The sequence below is a fragment of the Zingiber officinale genome, chromosome 5B (genome assembly GCF_018446385.1).
Source record: "Zingiber officinale cultivar Zhangliang chromosome 5B, Zo_v1.1, whole genome shotgun sequence".
Lineage (NCBI taxonomy): Eukaryota > Viridiplantae > Streptophyta > Magnoliopsida > Zingiberales > Zingiberaceae > Zingiber > Zingiber officinale.
Window position 1 is genome coordinate 125,740,291 of NC_055995.1, and position 18,388 is coordinate 125,758,678.

Genomic DNA, 18,388 nt, shown 5'->3' on the forward strand with positions numbered 1-18,388 from the left:
ATCAACATCGGTCTTTTAGATTTGGCTACATTTTCTTACTTTTCTCTTTTTGTTTCATCTATAACAGTATGTTTTTTTCCTCATAGATTTAAGTTCATAAGTTTTCTTATTGGTTTTGTTTTTTTCTCTCACAAAATCAAATTGTAAATTAGTTCAGAATTTACATTCTAATGATATTGTTTTTTCATTCCTCACAATTCAAATTCAAATTCAAATTCAAATTGTAAATTAGTTAAGAATTTTCATTCCATTGATTTTGATTTTTCTTTAATTTGAAGTTTGATTTTAATTTTGATTATGAAGATAAACTATTTCAATATTTGAATGTTAGTGAATTTTATTTTACATTATTGTTTAATAGTTTATGAAATATTTGAATTTTGTTAGTGAAATATTTTGACAGAAATTCCCTATATATATTTGAATTGTAAAAATTTATACCCAAAGCGCCTTGACCTTGCACCTAGTGCCTAAGGCCCCACAACACCTATGCACTTTTGGACGCCTCATGTCTCAAATAACTATGACTCAAATTGTAAACATGACTACTTTTATATCCATTTTAGTGATCCTATATAACTCCACAAACAAAGTAGTGCATATAGCATTGTCAATCTAATATAATAGCTAAGATATCATGATATTATATTTGCGACTCCTAAAACCCATAATCAGATTGACATCCCATAATTGTAAAATTTCAATAAGTCTCACTCTGTAATAAATTTAAACAAAATTTAAATTGTGGATACAGATTTAATACATCCAGAGCAACTTGAGTTTTTTTTTCCCAAACTCAGACACGTTGAGAAAAGTCAAACAAATTCATTACAAGATCATATATATTTGTAAGCTTATAAATGTATGACAAGAAATCCAGGAAAGAAAAGGAAATTTAAATTCTATTTGTGTGTAGTTATCAGTCATAACAATTCAATTCATCATTTGAAATGAGAGGTCAGTAGTTCAGATGAAGATAGAGAAACTGCAAAAACACAAGGCTGATGGGAGAGATCAAAGTGGAAATTGCTGGATACATACAGATTACACAACTTGAAGAATTTATAAATTTTTCTTCACTAAGCTCGGAGACATGAAGGCTGTGGGAGAGATCAAAGTAGAAATTGCTGGATACAAATTACACACTCCTGAAGCTTTTAGATAATTTTCAGGGTTTTAACAGACATTAGAAGAATGTGCTGAGCTTGAAGATGTACACTAAGAAAAATCATGCGAGCAAAGAGGAAAAATATTGCATATGCCAGAAGTGCAGCACAACAATAAGAGACACGATACCAATTCATGATTCAAATCAACTTAATAAATTTAGAATGAAAAAGCATCTAGAAAGTTATTATCTTTGTACCAAAAACACTTCAGTTGCCTCCAACTCAACCCACAAGAGAAAGGCTGCCTGAGCTTTCTCAACTGTCTTTGGCCTACCGGTGAGGCATTTTGAAATAATGGAATCACAAACTTCCTTCGCGTACCTAAATTAAAAGTACAAGTTCGTCAATTAATTAGTAGGTTATGCGCCATCATTCAGAGAAAACAAGCATTCACCTTCCTGCATCAGCGTCGGCCGCTCGTAAAAATGCACTTAGGGCATCGAGCGCCTTCTCCTGCACTGGCGCATTGGAGTCGGCCACCGTCTTTCTGAAGAAAGGACCTAATCGGCCAGAATTTCAAAATCAATCAGAAACTAATAGCTTCACTCAGATTAAGTACCGACCCGATTAAAATTCATCGAGCAGAGTCTCCTTTCGACCGAGAAAACACATGGATCAGGTGGAAGTGCACGCGCAGAGGAAGAAAAGGAAAAGAGAACGACCCAGACCGAGGAAGGCTCAGGGATTACCGAACTCTCTGAGACGCGGATCCTTCGGATCGGTGATGGAGTCACAAACGGCAGTCAGATCGATGTTGGCTTCGTTTCGCACTTTCCAGTTCTTATGCAGGAGTCGATCCTCCCATGGAAGTTTCTTCGCCTCCTTCAGCAACTTCTCTTCTTCCGTTGACATCTCTCCGCCGCCGCCACGCCGCTATCGGACCCCTCTCTTTTCTTGCTACCGTAGCCTCACCTTCGAGCAAATGCTCGTAGACCAGTACAAATAAAGTCGGATCAAAACGCACGGACGAGGCGTTTGCCTCCCTCCTCCCCCTATTGATCTCTTCGCCGGCCAGCGGGTGCGAAGAGAGAGGACAAGGAAACTAAAATTAAATAATAATAATAATAATAATAATAATACGAGAGGAAAAATGGGTTGGGGACGAGAGAGGAAAGAGAGAGCGAGAGCCTACTAGCGGAGATTTGTGTGGGCGGTCGGCACGTGCGAGACGGTAGGTTTTGGGTCAGAATTGGAACTGATCGAGCCCTCGCACGTAGGTATTCGTCACATTCTCATTTAAATTATAGTTTAAATTGAAATAGATAACCAGAAGTTATTTGAAAGCTGCCGATTATGGACGGATAGCTGAGCTATTAGGTATCAAGCAGGGGTGACCTCCGGCTACAATCTAAATAGAAATCTGAATAAAAAAATAACAGTTAATTAGGATTCCAATCATAATATTCAAATTATATTCTAAATAAATAAAAATATGAATAAAAAAATCACAGTGAATTAAGATTTAATTAAAATTCGACCGTAATTATATAGTAACTAGGAGAGGTCAAGAAAAAAAACGTAGTAGAAGATCTACTCTCCGCACACGAGTCGGCCCGTGCCACTGCCACCGGAACTCGCGAGGGCCCGGTGGGGCCGCGCCGCGCTCGATTCGAATTAAAATGGAGCGGAGCGTCTCCTCATCAGAAGACGACCCATTCTTGCTTACCCATTTCGATCTGATCATGAGAGTTACATGTGGTGGTCGTAGGATGAGGAAGGGCCCCATCGTCGGGCCTGTTTGATGCTTTCATGGTTGGTAAGACAGGCAAGTCAAGTATTCATGAAAAAGAAAAGGAGCGGCATGTGATCCGCACGCCTATCTGTAGGTGGAGAGTCTCTTTTTGTCTCTTTTTATTTTTTATTCTTTATTCTTTATTTTTAATTTAGATGTTATTAAAGTTGCCACAATTAATTTTTAATTTTACAATTGAGTATAATATTTTGAATGCAGTTATTCCTACAGAGTGTCTAAAAGATTCAGATTTACGATAAGTAGAATAGTGATCAATTTTCAACCCAAAAAAAAATAATAATTTCACTCTAATTATTTTCTAGTCAGTTATAAATTACATTAATAATTTATCTCCTACCAGTCAATTTCACGTTTATCTACGAGAAAATAAATCAAAAAATTATAATTAACCAATGTGAAAAAAAATTTTAACCAACTTTATGGAAATTCAAACTCTTATCTTACCGTACTAGTTAACCGTACCCATCCAAATTCAAACTCTTATCTTACCGTACTAGTTAACCGTACCCATCCGAGAGCTAAGGATTTATCTCCCAATCATCTTTTATTATAATTTAAAAGCGGTAAATTACAATATTGTATAAATTATATTAAAGAAGTGTATGTTTTTTTAATAAAAAACATTACTCAATTATTTAAAATAATCAACATGATGTTTTAATTATGGTGTCAAATTCGAAAAGTAATTAATATAATTTTTTTATTATGGCATAATTTTATCAACTTTATCATAATTTTTTCACATTATCATTAAATAATGTATTTTTTTATTCTTTTGTATTAATATCATTTTACTAAAAGAGAGATATAGTTTAAAAAACAAGTTTTAAAAAAGGCAACATAGTTAATTTGATAACGTTTATGCAAATTTGAGAAAATAAAATACCAAGCGAACTTGCTAAACAGATCATGAAGTACTTGACACTTTAATACGATATTACAGCATACTCTCAAAAAGAAAGTAAAACAACGAGGATCCAAATTAGAAGATTACAAGAGGAAAAAATCGATTTACACTGGACACTTATCCATCTTGAGCCTCTAATGCAGTTAGCCTCAAACTATAATGAATCATGTAGCATAGAATCGGTCTCCATCCCTCTCTATTTGCAAGGGCAAGAATCATAAACCTAAATCAAATATATGCTCATTTTCATGAACCAACTAATCAGAAGCTTCCTAGTCCAAGTCCGTTGGTGTGAAATCTAGTATTCGAATTTTCTTGAAATTTGGCACAAGCAAATTTCGACGGGCTTTGCTTCAATTGTAATCCTGCACCCACGTGGATTTATATATTAACATTGCATTCTTCCATGAACCTCTCTTCTCGAGTGAGGTATTTCTTCCAGTATTTCTTATACTTGGAAATGCCTAGATCAAGCCAAGGCTTCATGTTGCCATCATAGTGCAGCACTGCTGCATTCTTTATATTGCTGCTGCAGATTCCAAAATCATGACCGAGTCCTTGCTGAACCAAAGTATCATCGAGTGCATATATCTGATCATGGAAAACAAGCAAGCTCGCTTGTATTGCTGCAGCTCTCCATGACACTTCATTTTCATGATGTAACTATCATTCACAGCGAAATCAACAGAATCAGAGGGGATACTAGAATATCAACATCTGAACTATTAAAGTGGAAACAAATCAGCTCGCTAAGATGCATCAGTACAATTAGTAAGTTTAGTTGCGATCTCAAGTAAACTATGATCATAAATGTAGCAATTACCTGATGGAGAAACCGTTGGTACCTTCCAGTGATATCATGTTCTCTCCATTTTTCCAAATTAAGTACATTTATACCAGACATCCAGGCACAAGAGTTACCATCATATATATCAGTGCCTAAATAAGATTTTAGCTCACTGAGTTTGATCCCACAAAATTCTACAGCACCATTTACTTTTCCTCCTAAATCAAGATTCCACAAGAATGATATGTCTCTCTGGACAACCACATCATCGTCAAGAACAATTATCTTCTTCAGATTTGTGAATAAATCAGAAAGAAGAAAATGGCAATGACCAAACACTGAGATATATTTAACTTTTGTTTGCAAAGGGGAGGGTTGAGCAACTACATGAGTGGAAACACGGAACTCCTCAGACATCAACAGCTCTTCCAAATCTAGGTTAATAAAGTGTTTAAGCTTAAGCTCATTAATATTCACAACGTGGATGTTCGCCGTTCCATACGAGTTTCTGGCAAACCACTGCTTCATGGAGTAAAAATTTTGTTTACTAGTTAGCACATGGAAAACCATGTTATCAGGATCCTGTAAAACAGTCAAGTTGATTAAAAAGGGGAACAAAATCTTTGATATCAAATCACATAAGACCAAGATCAGAAGGTTATACCTCTGAGTTCACTACCGTTGAGTTGATAGTTACTGATAGGGCCAATATATTTCTTGAAAATATCACATAATGCTGAATACGTGGATCGTCAATTTTGTTGGAAATTGAGTTTTCTATATCTGCCGAGGGTGATTTGAAATACTCCACTGTCAATCTCATTGAAAGGCAATGAAACGTCTTGGACATGGTCAGGACACCAAGCTGATACAGGAATGCACTTTGCTTTGTATGAAAATAAGCTTCATCTTCTGTCAGATCGAGTATTTGTCTTAGTTTTTTATCAACATTATAGCAATCTACAGTATGTGCCGTCGCTTTGTCAATAGCTGCATCCATCTTTTGTATCTTCACGTCAACACTGAAGAAGGAAGTCAAAATCTTAATATTCACAATAAGAAAGACAAGCTATGCAACAATTTTGAAATTTTTAAAGTGATTACTGTTGTTCCATGGGCATAACTTACAAATATTGATTTTTACACAATTTTGGCTAATAAAACAACTTAAACCATATTTTGACATATCAACCCTCCATATTCTTCACAAATATTTCAAATCATTATGAAGTTTATGGGCCTGAATAGAAACAAGATTTATCATCGAGCCGCATTTGTGATAATTATTTGAGGTCTGCTAGATGAATCTTATTCATTCATTGAGCTCAATTCAAGGGTATATTAATGATAATATTCAAATCAATTAATTTTTTAAATGCAGACTGATATTTTCCTGTCTTTTTTTGATCTTCCTCTGCTCCTTGCACCTTTCATTTTAATAGACTTATACTTCTGATTTTAGATTCTTTTTCCCAACCTTTGAATATGTTGATATCATCTCAACCTATTTGAACATGTCCATAACTAAATGATAAAACAATAATATTTCAAGAAAACAAGTTCTTAATTTGTATCAAATTGTCATGCTTCTCTTTCAACAAGCTTTCTTATATTTTTCATTGCCAGTTATGAGAACTATATCTAGGCCTAAATTGAACATCAGTGTGATCCTTGCTGTCCAATTGAACAAATTCTGAAATCCTCAACTGTGATTGGCATTTGAAAATAACAAAGGTATTTTCTATCAGACGGTAACATCTTATTTTTGTATGGATGTAAATGAACTGGTGTTCGGTTCAATGAAGTTCCTCAACTGTGATTGGCATTTGAAAATAACAAAGGTATTTTCTATCAGAAGGCGACATCTTATTTTTTTTATGGATGAAAATGAACTGGTGTTCGGTTCAATGAAGTTCCTTTATGATGGTTCAATAATAAAAGCATATGAAACAAATAAACTTAAACACTCACTTCGTTAACATTCATGAACAGAGCTCATGAATAATCTATAAATAAATTTTCTTATAAACTTGCATAAAATTTAATTTTTTATTTTTTATTTAAATATATAAAAAATATAGTAATTTATAATAAAAAAATTGCAATCATAGATTGTTCATAATATATTTTTTAAAAAATATATATTCCATGTATTTGATCGATGTTTTACCTAAATTATAAGGACAACAACAATCTTAATTGAGCTCAAAAAAAACTCGAACTCAGCTTGAGCTTGCTAAGATTTTTAATAAACAAGTTTAAACAAGCTCGATAAGAAAATAAACAAGCTTGGACACATTAAGTTCAACTTTGCTTGGCTCTTTTACACCCTATTTATTTTCCATCCCACCTATTGACTCTTGGATGTTATAGGTTTGGAATTAAGTTTTTTAATATTTGTCCCAGATGAGAAAAGGGTTAGAAGGCAAAAAATAGAAAAGCCAATCTTGGATTATCTCCAAGGTTTAAAATTTCGACCCGTACCGAGATTTCGATCCTGGACCGGAATGATACGATTTCGGTATCGTATCGTGTCATGCCGATATAGTTTCGGTATTTTTTAAATATAAAATATATTAATTAAAAACTAAAATATTTAACATAAATATTTTAAAAAAAAATAAACAAGATAAAAAATAATCTTTTAAAAAAGGAATAGATATGAAAATAGATAAATAAATAAATAAAAATTTTATTATAATTTTTAAATTAAAATAAATGAAATATAAAATTAATTAGATAATTTTATTAGAGTTTAATAAAGTCTCTTTAGATTATCTCCACCATAACTAGGAGTTGATTAAAAAATTTAACCTAAATTTAATTTTAAAAAAATCTGAAATTCGACACCACTTGCGAGCCCGCACGACTTCGGTATTGTCACAGGTTGCGCGACCAGCCATGGCCACGAGGATTGCATGACTCCTTCGACGCGACCATGTTGGTCGTGCGACCCCTCTGCAGTGACCGTAGAATCGCACGATGCCTCCACGGCGACAACGGAAGGGTTATGCGACCTCTCCGCTACTGTTGCAGGGTCGAGCGACCCCTCTGCTGTGATCACGAGGTCGCGCAACACATCGCACCTGTCATGGGTTTGCTGCCAGGGTCGTGCTGGTTGCCAGGGTCGTGCTGGTGTCGGTCGCCGAGCGAAACGAGATGTTTCGCCCATCTCGTCCGTTTCGACCATTTCGGCACGACACTTTAAACCATGGTTATCTCTAGTAGTGTAGCGGAGGCTATACCAGTCTACTATATACATATACACACACCTGAACATATCACATTCAGCTAATATGTAACACTGTCACAGACAGCTAAAGGTTTCAAATTCTGGAATCTGCATTTGCAAATCCACTCTATGAGAAGCATAAACTATAAAGAAACACTAGTTGCAAATGAGACACAGAGGTGACAATAAACTTCAGGTGTCGAAAGGATAGTCCCAATTATTTTTAATACAAAACTTCCAAGAAGGGTTTTCTCATACAATTATACTAAGCAATCAAATTTAAGGTAACTTAACAAGATATTAGGTTGGAGTTACTTGAAGTTGATCCACTTGGACCATATAGCTAGAACAAGCCAAACTTAAATGTAGGGGTGTCAATTCGGGTGGGTCGGGTCGGGTTGGGTCGGGTTGAGTTTTTTTTTTTTTTTTTTAACCCAACCCGAACCCGACCCGAACCCGAGTTCAACCCAAAATACCTCAACCCGAACCCGAACCCGAACCCGACCAACCCGAACCCGACCCATATAACCCGAAAATCTGATTCAAAACGACTTTTTTGGACTATTTTCCCTATAATTCTTCACTTTTATCTCAATATTCCATCATTATCATACAAACATGATATTAATATACACAAAAACATCTAAATTTTTAAAATAAAATTTGATTTAACCCCAAAAAAATCCACAAAACCCTATATTTAAGTCAACCTGGGTCAACCCGAACCCAACCCGACCCAACCCGAGACTCTTTTACTCTCCAACCCTCCAACCCGAACCCGACCCGAACCCGAAAATGCCCAACCCGAACCCAATTTTTTTCGGGTCGACTCGGGTTGGGTCGTCGGGTCAGGTTCATTTTTGACACCCCTACTTAAATGTGTTTTTGCAGCATTCTCTTTAGTACATTTTGATAATGGTTCTAGTTCGGCGTATTCAAAACTTGGTTTCAAATACTTTGTTACTTTTTTAGGTGAGTATTCAAGAATGACGACTTTTCTTAATTAAAGATCGTTCAAAAATCTATTCTATTATTTTTCTGCCTTTAGTATCGAGACACAACGTAGGGGAGTCTTGGCACAATGATAAAGTTGTTGCTTTGTGACCAAAAGATCACGGGTTCGAATCCTGAAAATAGCCTCTTGCAAAAAAAACAGGGTAAGGCTGCGTATAATAGATCCTTCCCAGGAACCCCGCATGGCGGGAGCTTCATGCACCAAGCTGCCCCTTTTTAGTATCAAGACACAACCCAACATGGCGAATCTGTTAAGACATTAAGGAGATATAACACTAAGAAAATTTCTCTCCTTCACAACTTTTATATCTAGCCATGACATTCTTCATCGGTCCTCTTATCCTCATACACCACAACAATATAGGGTTGCAAAAATGAAAAATCACGCCTTAGATAATATTGGTTGTACACTTCCCACTCAATATGGTTCCACCTAAATTTTAGGATAATGTCATTCTTCTCTTTACTGTCCTATTTTCACATCATTTATCAATTATTTTCTATCTCAGATATTTATTTGTTTAGTCCATCTCTTATCTTTCGACAAAGATAAATTATGATCTAGAATAGTTAAGTGTGTTTTATAGGCTATTTTTACTTACAAAAAGAATATTGTTGCTGCTCTCTTAAGTTTTATGTATTTATCTCTATCAATGTCACCTTCCTTGAGTCTACTACCTTTTATTTGAACTCCTTATTTACTTCTTAAGTTTATGAGTAAGATGTTTTCAATCTGATTACCAATACCAAAGTTTATACCATTGAGGACCTACATACAATAGTATGTGACCATGTGACTTCTCCAGTCACCAAACACAATTCTTCTTTTGAATCCAACCTCTGATTTATATCTTTCGGCTGCTTTCAGGAAGGTTACACTTAGTTGTCCTACGTTTCATATCATTTCTTGTCTATATTTATGATACATTCTTACCTAGCTATTCCATCTTAATTTTTTCTTTGGATTCATGCATTATTCCTAAGACCAGTTGCACAGGCGCTCTTACATTCAAATGTACGCTCCCATCCTAATGCTACATGGGACCACCTCTTCCTCTTAGCAATCCCACAAATGAAATTTTACTATAAAGATATTCCCTACAACTAGAATCACTTGGGTATGACTCTTTCTTCATCTTAGAAAGCATGTTTTATTGGTTTCTTTAGTTGGATATAAATGACCTTATGAAAGAATTTTACATGGTTGAAGGGGAATACATCTACTACACAGGCAGAAAAGTTCTATGGTTTGAAGTAGACTCCTATAGCATGGTTTGGTAAACACAGTGAATATCTTGTCCTCCATCATTAGAAAATTTTCATATAACCGAAACTTTTATTTACCTTTCGGAAAGTATATTTTTATTATTGTCTACCTAGATGTATCTTTAAAACTAGCAATTATTGATGGATCACTAGGCTAGTAATTATTTTGATTGATCACAAGGCTTGTAATTTTTGCTAAATCACAAGGTTGAGAGACTATCTTCATTAACACTTTTAGACTAAGGATCTAAATGACCTAATTAATAGTGGTGGCCTGCAAGGAGAGACATAAATAACTATTAACAAAAAAAATGTTTGATATACAAGAGAAGATTAGAATGCTGGGAGCTAAGCTAATAAAAACTCAGATTGGAAAGGTGGAAAAGACCAATCAGGAAATTAAACTACCTTATAGTCACTGTAAAGACTAGACATAGTATTTGCAGTGAGCATGATCAATCACTTTCTTAAAGCTCTATGTCATTATCATTTTAGAGGCAATCTAGAAAATCCTATGATAGCTGCTCCAAATAAGGATTTTTGCATAAAGACTATAGTAACTTTTAGATTATAGCTACACTGGTGTTGACTGGGTAGATTCTCTCACAAACAGAAGTCAGATTCAATGCTGAATGCAGATGAGTATGGGGCTATAACCCTAGCTACATATAAGTTTATCAAACAACTGATAATCAAGTTTGGGCATGCTCTCCTAAAGAGCTGATAAAGCTCTACTGTACCAACCATATCACTATGCATATAGCCACTAATCCAATGTTCCATGAGAAAAATACAGATAAAAATTGTTTGTCACTTTGTCAGATATAACATGCAATCCAATAACATTATTACATCAAGTGTAAGCTCAAATAATTAATTAGCAAATTTGCTAATCAAGTCCTTAAGACATCAAATAGATCCCAACTATTTCAAGTTGTTAAGTGTGTGTGTACATTTAAACCAAAAAATTCAAAATTTCCAAAGTTGTAACTACAATGGATTTCATAAATAAGTACAAAAACTTCAATATCAGAGAAAACAAAAAAGAATTCATTAGTGAAGATGAAGCTTCAGAGGATATGTAACTTACGATGATTGAAGATCATCATCAGAGACTGCTTCACTAAGCATCCGTTCATGATCTTGAATGTTCATCTTCAGTTCCTGTGAAAGGCCTTCCTGTCCCTTTAGTTTTGCAATGCTTGGATAATAAGCTCTTGCCTCAAACAGCTGATCCTTGAGTTTCTTCACAAGTGAATCTTTGATTACTTCTCTATGTACCCTGGACCAGAGACAATAGCTTCCGAACTCAAGCTCACAGGATCTGTCAGTCTCGTATGAACCTACTGGATTATTATTCTTTTCAACTCCCTCACTAGCCTGCCATAATAAGATGGTTATAAACTATGCAAAGCCCATAAATAGAAACAGAAATATGAACAGAGAGCTGTGGAGCAAATTCATAATAAATATCCATCAGAAAAAAAAAATCCAATAGACTAAAAATAGCATATGATTAATGTATAACTAATAGATCAACAACTCTGCAACTTTAAATTTCTAAATTTTATTTAACCTTCCAGAAGGTAATATCTTTTACACACTCATAAATACATGAATCCTTTTCCATATGGCTCTTTAGGCAGAAAAACAATGGTATGCTTACTCTATTACTCAGAAGTGAAGATTCTTTCGCAGTAGCATTATTTCCTGTAACTGAATCTGCACAACCTAATAGTACAAAGTTATAATATGTGGAATGCCAGAAACACAATTTAGTCATATCAGGTGAGATGGAATTGCTATATTAAACTTTGAATACCTTCCGGAGTTGAGTTTTTTGCGGGGGTCTGATAAATATGCTCCTTTTGTGAAATAGCTGGCAAATTAACAGGTTTCTCAATTCTTTTGTACAGTTCTTTATCAGGAGATACACTTCCAGTTTCCTAAAATGAAAATGAGAACTTTTCAGAATAACTGCAGTTCCATACCATAGAGCAAACTCGCAAAATTTCAAATAAGTTCAGATATCAAAAGCTTCTCACAATAGAAGAAAGATTTCATGTCCCATTTTAGTGCCAACCCTATAAAAAAAGCCAAACAAGAAAATACAAAGCACCTAGAACTGTGAATGAGAATGTGAGACAAAGGGATCATATTCAAGCAGACTACTTTAGTGTTTGAATTCCTTCTGCTGCAACTCTTTACAAAGTGCAGGCCTAATATAAACTTGGTCTTTTTTTACAACCTCCTCTTTTGCCAGTGGTTCATCACTGTATCTGTACAAACTTAAATCTGAATTTGTCGGAATGAAAGCGCTAAAGATTAGTGTTTATAGGTTATCAATTGGCATTCAAGTAGAAGACAACAAACAACTTCCATTAGTCAGTTAACAAACTAAAAATAGGGACAAGGAAAAATGAAATTTACAAATAACTCAATGGAAGGAAAAACTGATATTTTCAGGTATATTGATTAAAGGAAACAGAAACAGAGATGGGGAAAAAATGATATTTAGTTCTAAGAAAAGGGAAGACAGTCCACTACATGAGACTCTTCAGGGTTGCCAATCTGAATTTGCTTAGCAGGCACAGCACGAATAATCAAGAAAATTTCATTTAAGAATAATTTGTATTTATGGATGGGCAAACTCCAAGACAAAAATTCTCAATACAAGACATTGATCTATGAGAGACAAACTAGCTTCGACTTGAGAATTTTTCGTGTAAATGCAAAACGCATCTATAAACACAAGTCAAAAGTGACACCTAAGTGCAGTCAATATAGGGCTGTAAAAGACCCAAGCTGAATGGAGCTTTACCTTGTTTAGTCTTACCTCTGAAAAATTAATGCAAGGTTTATTCACAAATCCTCAAACTCAAGCTCAAATGAGCAAGGTTCACTTGCATGGTGAACAAGCTCAAAGTTGAAATAGAGCTTGAACTCCAATTTTTAAGTCATAGGTTTACTGATTCCCGTACTTAAATTGAGCTAGAACTCAATTTTTAATCAATAACTAGCTAGCCTATCAAAATAAAACAACCAAATTATAACCAAATCTATGAGTTCATATTAACTTTGTTCCTCATCTAATTCACTAGTTAATAACTTCTTGAGCTTATAAATGAAATAATACATACAAACTTGCTAGCAAACTTATGAATGAGCTTTTCTATGGACTACAATTTTATTGTTCAACCTCGAGCAATTAGAATTGAACAAAAATTAAAAGTTGGATTTTCTTTCAGCAATAGCTGGTAAAACTCTACCTCAAGCAGCTTATTGTCCAACAATTGGAATTAGCAAAAGAAAATAGCCATACAGCAGTAAAAGAAAATATATATATGGAAGTTATTGCTATACACATGCCAAGTGGTAAGAAAATTTCAGATACCAGTTCAAGATAAAACGAACTTTATATAAAAAGCATTTCTCCATATTGCATTCCTCTGTGCGGAACACTGATTTCACTCCATTTAAAAATTAAATCTTTGTTTTCCACTGCGAACAGACACCCGTCAGCGACAGAATATCTAATTATCATGTGCAATTTCGTGGACAAGGTCATGATTCAACGGATGATCATCCAATCATATGCAAGAACCATCATATATATCGTGAATAATCAGTGAACTGACGACAATACCAAAGTTTGATAGTGAAGAAAGGCAAATGTCCACCCCCATCGCAGATTAAGAACGAGATTCGGAAAGATAAAACGAGAAAAGAGAACAGACGATAACCTGAGAGTTGCTTTTCTCTACACCATCCTCGACACCATGGTATATCTCAAAACTAATTTCCTAGAAATAAACCAGAACAAAAAACGAGATGAAATCAACCAAACAAATGGATTTCTTGAGTTTGTCATGTTTGCTTACCTGCAGGGAACGATCGTCAGTAAAATACCCTGCAGAAAGTGACAGAAGTGGAATGAGAGATCTGACCAACCAAAACGAAGAGTTTCGAATCCAAAAAGACGATGTAATAATAAAATCCATGTCAAAGTCCCCCGACCAGACCAAAAGCCTCCTCCCCATCACTGAGAGCGGTGACAGCAAAGACCTCCCCGGCGGCGAGATCCAGAGGCTACATTAGGATTGTAGTGAGATCTGAGGAGGCCTACCAGAGGAGTAGCGAGTGAGGAAGCCGAAGACGAAGAGGAGGGGCACGAGCATGGAGAAACCGACAAGAACGAAGACGGCGGCGGCCTGCCCCTTCGACCGCCGCTTCGGCACCGGATGCGCGGCCGCGGCGACTCCGCCGGGGGCGGCGCCGTGCGCTTTCATCTCGGACACCTTCCAATTCCCTCCAGTTTGTTTCCTATCAAGAAAAAATTGGAAGGATCCAAATCTTGAGAGCGACAAATCAACTTTCAGTCCTATTTCCACTTCCAAATGCTGCTTGTTCTTGAAGCTTCCAACAAATCTTTCTCGCTCGATCTCAAATTCTGCGTTCGTAAGGATTGAGAAGCGACTAAGCGAGAGAAAGCAATATAAATGTAGAATTAGAAATTATTATTGTTATTATCATTATTAATATCGTTATTATTATGCCGACATTGTCTATTATTTATATCAAACATTCCTATAAATATTTATAGGATAGGATCAAATGAATCTCCTATTATAACATTTCCGGTAAAGGATTGGTAGAAAATTTAACGCTGTCCCATTATCAATAAAATTTAGTAGAAAAAAAAATTAATCTCAGGGAGTACATACTCCTTATTTCAATCACTGAAGATTATCGTTTAATTGATACATTTCTATTTTTGTGTATCAATTTCTTAAATGTCAAAATCGACAATACTTCTATGAATTTCTAGAATAAATTTGTAGAACGAAATTGTTGGATATCCTTTTTTTTTTCTAAAGTTTATGTGTGTAGAAGAATTTTGAATAAATATACTTTGTTATATCTCCTTTAATATAATCTCTCTTTAATTGTACCATGCAAATAACATTATCTTCAAATATAATTGTCAGTTATTTTTAGTTGTTTTAGTGTTAGAGTAGGTGTCATGCAAGTCAACTATTCATTAGAGCTTTATTAACTCTGGTAAATAAATATCCTTTATTTTAATATAATTTAATTCAGTATAGTATTTATTTTATTTTTATACCCATGCTAGATGCATAAATAAAGTCCTTAAATATACTATAGTGAAATGTGATGGTACATATGATGACCATCATGAAATATATCAATATTCACTGGATATTCTAAGCATGTTCCTACTCAATTGGGTTGCCTAATAAACAAAAAATAAAAAGTCACTCAAGTTAGAGGTTATCATCTGTGATGTAATGTATCATATTTCACTGGTAAGGACATAGAGATGTTCAAGCATACAGATGGATGCTTATACGATAAGTTCATCGACCACCTCGATAAAAAATGACACTTGATCTCTAATGTGATCAAGCGTTGGAAAGGGGACTCCGATCGTGGACCTGATTAAACAGAGGAAGCACAAGTTCAAGACAAATAAAGAAGAACTATTTTGCTAAACCTGAAATAGTTGGAGTCATCCTCAAACAAAGATTGTTTAAAAGGTATGTTTTCGTTTATATTTGGATTTATTTATATATTGTTGTATATGTTAATAGTTTTATTTAGATTATGCTTAAATGATCTAGTATATTTAAATTAGATAGTTTTGCATGTCTAAATAAAAAGATTAAATTTACATTAGATAGATCAATAAATAATAGTTTATCTTTATTATACTTCAAAGATCTTACTTGTATGATTAGATTGTAATGCATACTTAGATTAAAGATTATGCTCATGTTTGTTTTTACAAATTCATATGAATACTCTTTTGATTTAATTGTTAAATCATAAAATAAATTTTATAATAAGATAATAGTTTATCTTTGTTATATTTCAAGGATCTTACTTGTATGATTAGATTGTAATGCATACTTAGATTAAAGATTATGCTCATGTTTGTTTTTACAAATTTATATGAACTCTCCTTTGATTTCATTGTTAAATCAGAAAATAAATTTTAAACTTCCGCTATGCATAAGGGTGCAGAAACACAATATGTGAAGTTCACATGATTCTTGAATATATAACGTTATGGATCTCAACGATATAATGTTGGTGCAGGGAGCGCCATAATGAAACCTATGTTTTGATATTGTCAAATATCCAAGTTAAGTTTTGTTATTATCTGATGAATTAATCCAGTATGCAGGATGCTCAACTTGGAAAGTCCTAGTAGGTCAACTGGACCCGATACTAGGCAAGAGAAGTCTTAGCAGATCGTGGAACTAGACAGAAAGTCCAGATGGGTCAAGTGGACCTGACATCTGGCAGGTGGACTCGATAGGTCTGGAGGACCCGATATCGAGTCAAGTGAAAGTTATGGCAAGCAATATGATACTAAGCAATTAAATCCAAATAGGTACGGAGGATATGATATTTGGCAGATAAGTTGAAGTAAGCTATTAGAGAGAGTATAATGAGATCGTGTCCTAAAAAGGACAACGCCTTAGGCTCTATAGTCCATCTAAAGAAACCAACGGAAGTTTCTAAGTTGAAATTAAGACAGTTCTAACTATCTCATTCATGCACTTATATATCTATCTAACTCTGTTTTGCAGAACTATTATTATATTATTATTGTGCTAACTTTATTTTATAGATTGAACAAAATTTAAGTTGACCGAGGGTTTGGTCAACCGATTCAACCAATGTGGCACATATACGATTGTGTTCTGCAAACTTGGAAACACAGACTTATCGGTCAACCAAACAGGCGATTCAATTGATTGATCCAATTTTGGTAAATGACAGAGACCATATAAAATCTATATAAAATTGGAAGATTCAGGTTCGATCGATCGATCAACTATAACAGTCGACCAAACAACATGATTTACAGGATCAAAGGGATCTAATCGAAGTAAAGAAGGAAGGGCACAGGGTTTAGTTGGCCGATACGAGGTTCAGTTGACTGATAGGTTCAGTCGACTGATAGGTTCAGTCAACCGAATGATGCCTATAAAAGAAAGCCTTAAGGTTAGAGCAGTACTATTAGTGCAAGGTACACCAGAATCAAACCTAAGTTTTGATGTTGTCAAAGGTTCAAGTTAAGTCTTGTTGTGATATGATAAATTAACAAAGTCTACAGGATGGTTACTCAACTGGGAAAGTCCTAGCCACGACTAGGCAAGAAAGTCTTAGTAGATTGTGGAAGTCGGGCAGAAAAGTCTAGGTGGGTCGAGAACCGGACACTTGGCAGATGGACTCGATAGGTCTAGAGGACTTGATATCGAGAGGTCTTCTCCCAACATCACTTGGCGGATCATGTTCCTCATCCGGTGGCCTCGCGTGAGGATGGAAATTCCAATCCTCTAATTTGTAAGTGCCCGCATCACTGCAAACACTTGCTAACAAAGAAGTGACATGGTTAGAAGAATTTGATAAATCATACTCCAACCTTTCTTTACCAATTACCAATGACAATTTATGATTTTTGACATCAATTATCGCTCCAGCTATTGCAAGGAAAGGTCTTTATAATATTATTTCATACTGAGCTGAAATCCAAATAGGTTTGGAGGACCTGATAATTGGTAGATAGGTTAAGGTAAGCAACTGGAGTGGAGCGATGGGGAAGTCCTGTTCCGAGAAGGGACAAACACTAGGTCGCTGATCCAACTGAAGAAACTAGGAGGTTTCCAAGTTGAGATCAAGACAGGTCTTACTGTCTTTCTTATATTATTTCATACTATGCTAACTCTGTTTTGTAAAATATTATTGTTATATCGAACTAACTCTTATTTGGAGAAATTGAGCGATCAGTCGACCAAATAGGAGTATTGGTCGACAAAACCTAGCTGATGTGGCAGAGTTCAGATTATACAGAAGCAAACTTGGAAGTCAGGATGATTGATCGACCGAACCCAAGAATCAGTCGACCAAACCTATTTTGGTATATAAAGTGGCAGATTCAGATCGCAACGAAGAAAGGAAGTTTAAGGGATCGATCGACCGAATAAGGTTATCAGTTGACCGAACAATAAATGTTATTAATGAGGCAATGATCGGATCTCGGCAAGGATGAAAATTTGTGTGATCAATTAATCGATAGAGTGATCGATCGACCGAACTGATCAGTCGACCGAACGTCTTTTCGATCAACCCAACATAACTTATAAAAAGACCTCGAGATCCGAGCCGACAAAACAACTTAGTGAAACTTTTGACCTTCTTCCTCTTTGTTCGTGCTACTACTGATCTA

General features: G+C 35.1%; 2 protein-coding genes across 4 annotated transcripts in view; both read right to left on the reverse strand.

Moving 5' to 3' along the window:
• Positions 1 to 2,252, reverse strand: part of LOC121985837 (protein MOR1-like) — a 31,258-nt gene extending 29,006 nt beyond the window's left edge. The window contains exons 1-3 of one of the 2 annotated variants that reach the window (XM_042539515.1): positions 1,859 to 2,252; positions 1,564 to 1,669; positions 1,367 to 1,490 (exon numbers count right to left, since the gene is read on the reverse strand). In XM_042539515.1, the coding sequence (XP_042395449.1) occupies positions 1,367 to 1,490; positions 1,564 to 1,669; positions 1,859 to 2,021 (393 nt within the window). In that variant the 5' untranslated portion in view covers positions 2,022 to 2,252. The remainder of the gene's footprint in view (positions 1 to 1,366; positions 1,491 to 1,563; positions 1,670 to 1,858) is intronic. The other variant, XM_042539516.1, reaches the window with a different exon arrangement.
• A 1,545-nt stretch (positions 2,253 to 3,797) lies between these two features.
• On the reverse strand, positions 3,798 to 14,623 carry LOC121985838 (probable galacturonosyltransferase 7). 2 transcript variants are annotated; one of them, XM_042539518.1, is made up of 9 exons: positions 14,255 to 14,623; positions 14,010 to 14,038; positions 13,872 to 13,931; positions 11,951 to 12,074; positions 11,795 to 11,850; positions 11,219 to 11,508; positions 5,281 to 5,638; positions 4,653 to 5,198; positions 3,798 to 4,492 (listed from the first exon to the last, which is right to left on the reverse strand). In XM_042539518.1, the coding sequence occupies exons 1-9, from the start codon at positions 14,415 to 14,417 to the stop codon at positions 4,211 to 4,213; spliced, it is 1,908 nt and encodes a 635-aa protein (XP_042395452.1). In that variant the 5' UTR covers positions 14,418 to 14,623; the 3' UTR covers positions 3,798 to 4,210. The 2 variants fall into 2 exon arrangements, with proteins under 2 accessions (XP_042395452.1, XP_042395451.1); XM_042539517.1 differs by having other exon boundaries at positions 11,795 to 11,859.
• Positions 14,624 to 18,388: the final 3,765 nt, after the last annotated feature.